Raw genomic sequence first — 7261 nt, 5'->3', positions numbered from 1 at the left:
GAAACTTGCCAGTGAAAAACGTTTTGAGTAGGCAACTTGTAATATAGCTACGGTTTATTTCTGTCAGAGACTGACTGCTGAAGTGTGAAAGAAACTCATTAAAAATCTCTCACTGTGATCCTGCATTGCAAGGAAAAAAAGAAAGAAAATACTTAATGAAGGGTACACTTAGCCTGAAGCCACATTCATACTCTGCTTTTCACTTTACACTATTTCAGTAAGCAATTAAAAGACAGCAATTAGTCACAGAGACACTATTCATAGTGGTCATACTGGGAGATTAAAGAGGTTAACACTTATTTTACGTTAATATTATGAAAGTAATAAGGGAGATCAAGAATAATACAGGCAACTGAAAAGGAATGCTAAAATAAATAGAATCTCTTACCTTAATCTTAAGACAAGATTCACTGCACATGGAACTTCACTATATTCGTCACTAACAGCAGGCTGAGACTATTAAAGAAAAAAGCAAAAAGTCTTATAATGGATGCCAAAGGAAAAAAAAAATCCTGAAATACTTGCCATGCTAACAGTTTGAAGTTAGCACAGAATATTTTATACATCCTCTAACTCTCAAAAACCTTTTAAACACTTTCAGCAACACAGTCTAAAATACAGCTGATACTAGTAAAACTGCCATATTTCAATTACAGAGATACAAACGATAAGGCCTGTATTAAAGCACTGAGGGTAAGAGCTTCTAATCCACCTTGCATCAAAGCTCCAATAACCTATTAAACAATATGCACACGGTGAGAATACCAAGCTACTACTCACATTATTTTTGTGTAGCAGTTTTGGTTGTTAAGGAAGTCTTGCATCTACCCATCTGCAAAGAACTATCAGCATATCGAAGTGGGCATCACAGCTCAAAGAATGTCTTTCACAGAGAAAAATCAGGAATACGGATATCTTTCACACTATCACTCCTCCCTCACACTACGATACCCTCCCCAGCCCTCAACTAACATTTATATGAAGCCTCAAGCAAAAGTGTATCCTGCATACAGAGTACCTCAGCATCCTCTACCCTACTATGGCATATTGTCACCACTCATAGAAGCCTGTTCAAAGGTTACAGTCAAGTCCTCCCAAAATAAAGACCAAGTCATCTTCTGGAGCATTTAGGAAAATAAAAATCAACAGAAGACTTCAAGCAGAGGCTTTTTTCTGCTTCATAAACTAAACAACTCATAATAAGAGAGTTACCAGTATAAACTGAGTCACAAACTACAGAATTCTCAATTTCTAAGACATAAAAAAGACTGTCTGGTGAAAGTCCTATTTTTTTTTTTTTTTTGTACTCAGCTTAAGACATCTCAGATGCTGAAGCGCTACGTAAACTAGATTGCAATGGAAAGACTGGGAGCGTCACAGGAAGCAACAGGACCAAACCTGGCAGGAAGCTGATAGTCTTTTAGAAAATTTCTGTGACACCAGTGAAAATCAGAGAATCTAAAAGCACAGGTGAAGAGGCAAGTGCCACCCAACCAAGGAAGAGACATTTTTAAAAGAGCACTTTGGTAGTAAGCCAGTAATCCTATTAAGCAATTATTTATAGCAGTGATGCTTCCCACACTCTCAGCACAGGGCCATGAAACTCAATATGGTATGTTATTCCTCTGAATTAATCTCCTATGCCACAGTACTGAACTATTTTACTGAACACGGGATGAAACATTTTAAGTACAAGCTACATATCTTGATACAAATCCTAAGAATGAAAAATTATTTTAAGATCTTCTGGCTACTCCAAAACAGTCATCATTACTCTGACACAAAGACAGCAGCTAGTGTGATCCAGATGAAGATTCAACCTATCTTAAGCAATTCTCCTGGGCACAAACATAACGTGACTTGAAATTTCCCATCCATTTTATCCAGTGTGTGCTCAAGTTAATTGTTACAGGGCCAACGGCATACAGCTCTATCCTCACAAGTATTTGCTGTACAAAGCTGCAGAACAACACTCCCACCTCAATTCACATCTTTAGCAACAGAAATGAAAAGGAAATCCATTTACTCAAACACCTGGAAGAAAAAAAAAATTATAAAGACATTTTTACCTCTGTGTTCTCCTCTTCTTTCACTCTTCGTGACTGGAAAACAAATGCAGTGAGACATGAGCTATGGAGCTTTATGCACTGAAGATCCAGAAATGATAACAATTAACATTAAGACATAGTATCTTGCAGACTGTAAATGTCTTGGCACAAATAAAAGTTACCTTTTCCTGAGAAACAGCAGCTTTGCCTTCCTCGCTCTTCTCATCCATTTCATCATCACTCCATTCCCAGTCCCCATCTTCTGTTTTATGGAGGTGACCACTGGAACCCGGTACTCGTCTGACCTACCAAAACATTAAATGTTCACCTTCAGTCATCTTCAGTCTTTATTGGTGTTCCAGTTAATCAGCAATTCTTCGTTATTTTTATTCTATATGCTTTCATTAGTTTGCTGGAGTAGTCACTGGCCTACTGGAATAATATCTGACCCCAGGGGTCATCCTCAAGCCAGTGGGAACAGCTAAGATATGCAAAATTCATATAGGGAAATAGAGTCTGGATATATTTTACAACTGCTTAGGAACAAGCTCAAGTAGATGACAACTGCTTACTATGAACTAACCCTTGAAATGAAAGGAAGCTATTCAAGGAAGCAGAAGTCAGACAGACAAGGTTTTTCCTGGGATACAAGTCTTAAAAACTTAAATTCTTCTGCTAAAAAGCTTTAAAATGTGTAAAGGCATTAGGGATACTTTAAAATTATCCTTATTAAAAAATGAAAAAAAATTAAAGCAGCTATATGCAGACTGATAAGTTAGGCAGGTATGCACCACATCAAACCAATTGAGCAAACTCCTGTAGGTCAAACAGTCTAGCAAGGCTTAATAGGAGTAAATCTAAATCTGAAGATCAAGTACTTTTCTGATGCCACCTTCTCTTTTTCAGAGCCTGACAACACGCTTGTTTTCCTCAGATCACATCCAGCCTACTTGAGCAAAACAAAAGAACATCCAACAATTCTTCCCATATCTTGGTATGCATTTATGAGACCCATGAGATGGCTGGAAGAATGGCACAAAAAGCAGGAGCCCCGCTGGTGTTTAGATTAGAATCAGTCTCTCTATTGCACATTACTGAACCAATACACAGTTCCCACTGTAGAACTTCAAATTCTCGTACAGGTAAGCTCCCCAGCACTATAAATTTGTAAGGCTTAAAGCATATCCTTTTGAATAATAAAAAAGGATAAAAGTTATTCAGGAAAACTGCCTGTACATTGGTAAGAGAATGAAAGGAACAAAGCATTAAGTGTTCACAGCACACAGAAGGGAGAACTAACTTGGTTGAAAAGCAGTTTCAGGCCAAGAACAACTACTAGAGAAAACATCTAATAAAAATAACGTTCAAAAAATTATGAACTAGATGGTCTTAGCTCAGAATAGTAGATCCTGTTTGCCAGTATCCACAGTAACATACAACAGCCTGGTTCAACTTTGATTACAAAGATCTCTGTCTGCGGTACTTTGACATCTTGCACTGAAGTATACTGAGCCCTGATTAACTCAGTTCTACCAACCTGATGGCTGGTGGCAGCGACAGAAACCCTTTGTGCCAGCACAGCTACGTCACAAAACAGAATGTTAAAAAAAAAAAATAATTTTTATATATATCTGATTTCTGACTAGAAAAATTACTGTTTTTTCAATAGAATGAAACTTACATAAAGACTAATCTGGTATTAACCTGCCTCTAAATCCGTCCAGTAGCTGCAAAACACAATGTGGGAAGAGATGCAGCATGTGACAGATTCCAGCTGCTTCTAAATCCCATCAGGTAGTACTTCAGCAAAACATGTGTGGCATGAAAACAGTACAGGACACTAGAAGTCTGAGCTCATAAGCTTCTAGAAAACTGTGTGATGCAGATATTAACACAACTTTTCCAAAGAGGATTTTCATAGAGAGCTGGGCACTTAAGCTATTTCTCTACTAGCTTTGGACCGAGCACAATTTGGGAGCTGGCTGAACTGACACCATGACAGCAAGAGTGAGTATGAACTTAGGAGCCTTCTTGCAAAACCTTGTGTATACGCAAGCAGGTATCTTGGTGTCTGCACTCTTTACCTCTCTTCCTTCCTTCACTCCCCAAACACCCACCTGCTCTTCTCTCTTCCCTTCTGCATGTATAAGACTAAACTACAGGAAAGGGTGAAGTTTTCCAAACCTCAGCACATTTCTGTACCTTCTTCAGTCCTTATTATATTCCTCCCTTACTTTTCTTCCCTGCACAACCAAATAAGAGTGCCCTACACAGTTTCTCCACATTTTGTACTCCTTTGAAACTGAGATGAGGGGAAACCTACGGAGGACACTGGGTGAATATCCCACTCCATCACTTGAGGGACAAATTCCGTACTATTTTCCCAGTTTCCCATACTAGGCTCCTAATGCACCAATTTCAGTGCTAGCTGCCTCAAAGCTTTGCACAAGAAGCTCTTGTGTGTTTGGGAGGGAAGAACAAGCAAAAGTCAACAGAAACAGAAGCACAGCAATTTCTTATTCAGCTGCAATCAGCCCAGGCACAATCAGTGGGCTCTTATTGTCTACATTATCAGGGATTAGCACAGATACAGGTTAATCTAGCAGGCAATTTGCTTGGTGCTTGTGGATATAATTTGTTATCCTTCAAGGAACAGTCCTGATGTAGGCTTTTGTTTAACAGCGCAGGCATTTTCCCAACAGCTATACAGGAACCTGAGAAAACACCAACCACAACCAAAAACATGCTTTTCAAATAGAATAGAATAGCATGGTTTGCAGACACATTCACACACTACATTGTGCAGTAATCAAAATCTCTTTTGCATCCAATTTTATTTGTTCAGGAGACTTACTCTAACTAGAATGATTTTAGTGGAGCTTAATGATGCTGGCAGAGTTATGGGAGAAAGCTTTACTGATGAAGATAGATGGGAGTGCATTTCAAGTTTCTAAATAGATTGCCTTTTAATAAGCAATAAACAAATGGCTCAAGGAACAGAAAGTTACTGCAAAATAAAATATCATGTTAAATTAAATTATTTTCTTGAAGGTGTCTGAAGGCAGAACAACAGAAGTTTAGACTTGTACTCTGTTTCAATCACATTGACTCCCACCAGCACACATATTCACAGGACAGAAATCATAATTTCAGCTAGAGCAAAGTACCCAACCTATTCAGCTTTCAAAACTGAAAATTCACACACTGCACCCCTCCGAATTCCCACACTGCACACCAAAACCCTGCACCCCCACAAACTAAATCATAATTTCAGCTAGAGCAAAGTACCCAACCTATTCAGCTTTCAAAACTGTGAAGTTGTTGTCTATGTTTTCTTATTGGTGGGTGTGCTTAACACATGCACTACTTAGCAAATTAATTTGCACAATTTTTGATTAACAGCGGCTTTGCTCAGGCTCAGTTCTGGTTAAAGCCACAAAAACGCAATCATATAGGGAGGGCACATACCCTACGTGCAGGTCAGAGCAAGAGTGGCACTCTAATATCACACACTGGATGGAAATATATTAGCTTAAATTTCAGTTGTAATGGAAACTAATTATAACAGACTTGATACTAGTACAGCACCGCTTCTCTTCAGATTTTCTAGTGTCTTTTCCAGAGTACATTCATTAAAACGCATATAGGTAGTAACATGCATGACCTGTTTTGGGAGACAGCTAGCATTTAACCATATTCAACTCACTTTAATAAAAAGAACAAATACACCAGAAGAAGTAAAGGAATAACACCTATGTTATACAGACAAAGTTTTTTGGGCTTTGAATATGGCACAGCCACAGAACCACTTTAAAGAGCTAAGACAAGACAACTGAGACAATCTACTAGTTTGCTATCCCCAAGATGTCCATCAGGGCTGCACCAAGACCTATGTGGTTGTACAGCAAGCAGATTCAACCCACCAGCCTCAGAGAAAAACTAGTCCTTTTTTTCCTTTCTGAAGAAGTTTTTTTTTGCAAGATTTGTGGGTTAAATCAACCCATCTTCAGGTCAAATAGCAAAGACTATAAGCAAAGAGGCAGGAACAAAACGGGAAGTGAAAGAGAAGTTGGATCATCTTGTTTTGGCAGCAGCAATCCCTCAGGATCCTCAAAATCACGCACTCTAAAACCCTTCCAATGCCGCATCATGACTGGAGTGCAGTATGCCACACCCAGGCTCTTCAAGCTTTGCTTTGTGCTCTTACAGCTGTGCAGATGACCCAACAGAACAATTAACACAGAACACAGCTTGCAGCCAAATCAGCTTTTTAACTTAGCTGATCATGAGCTGGCACAATGGCCAGAGTTTACACAAGAAGAGGAGCTGGAATATAATTTCTAGCAGTTGCCCCAATCATTTTAAGTAGAGAAAGCACTGTAAATTCCCCAGAAGTGATACAGACATAAATATGAACAGAGAACAAATAAATCTAGACACAGCATGCATTTGTCTCCAGTCCCTTTTTGTGAGTATGCTAGTTTAAGCTCTTAAATCTGTCACAGAATCTTTTGTCATTCCTTCTTGTTTTATTCAGCCCAAATACTAGGTTGTCAGTATTAGGCTCAGCATTTTTAATTCCCTTCCTACATTCAAACACTACAAACATATTGTAGGCCTTTCAGTATTTAAAAACACCCTTTTCCAAAGTATCTTTGCAGCTTTTTCATAATGAATTAATTCATACAATCAAGATTACACATCAGCACACTTTTTTTTTTTTTTTGGGGGGGGGGTGACGCCCGTTTTTTTTTTTTTTTGGGGGGGGGGAGGGGGAATTCAAACTATCTGCTTCCAGTACCTTTTTTTTACATGCTATTTCTCATATAAAATATACCTCTTCATGAAAAAAACCCCATGAACAGCAAAATGCTGTTATTTTATGTTCTGAAACAGAGACAGTAGCATAGGAAATCATCTTATAGCATGGATACACACTTCATTGGTATCAAATATTTAACTAAAAAGGATAATTTTTCTTCAGGAAAAATTAATTTGGTATTTTCAGACATCAACATATTATTTGTACTTTCAGAAGGTCAGCAGTACTTTCAGCAGGTCAAAGGAGGTGATTCTCCCCCTCTACTCTGCTCTCGTGAGACCCCACCTGGAGCACTGTGTTCAGATGTGGGGCCCCCAACATAGACCTGGACCGGACCTGTTGGAGAGAGTCCAGAGGAGAGCCGCAAAATTAATCAGAGGGCTGGAGAACT

At 38.7% G+C, this 7261-nt stretch overlaps 1 protein-coding gene across 1 annotated transcript in view; it reads right to left on the bottom strand.

Moving 5' to 3' along the window:
- Positions 1 to 388: 388 nt before the first annotated feature.
- Positions 389 to 7261, bottom strand: part of STK39 (serine threonine kinase 39) — a gene marked incomplete at both ends in the record, with an annotated part of 38057 nt that continues 31184 nt past the window's right edge. Inside the window, 3 exons of the mRNA XM_010077760.1 lie at positions 389 to 456; positions 2070 to 2102; positions 2231 to 2353. Coding sequence (XP_010076062.1) covers positions 389 to 456; positions 2070 to 2102; positions 2231 to 2353 — 224 coding nt within the window. The remainder of the gene's footprint in view (positions 457 to 2069; positions 2103 to 2230; positions 2354 to 7261) is intronic.

Source organism: Pterocles gutturalis, unplaced genomic scaffold (genome assembly GCF_000699245.1).
Source record: "Pterocles gutturalis isolate BGI_N339 unplaced genomic scaffold, ASM69924v1 scaffold10228, whole genome shotgun sequence".
NCBI lineage: Eukaryota > Metazoa > Chordata > Aves > Pterocliformes > Pteroclidae > Pterocles > Pterocles gutturalis.
The sequence above is the reverse complement of the archived record's forward strand: the minus strand, read 5'-3'. Positions and strand labels throughout refer to the sequence as shown.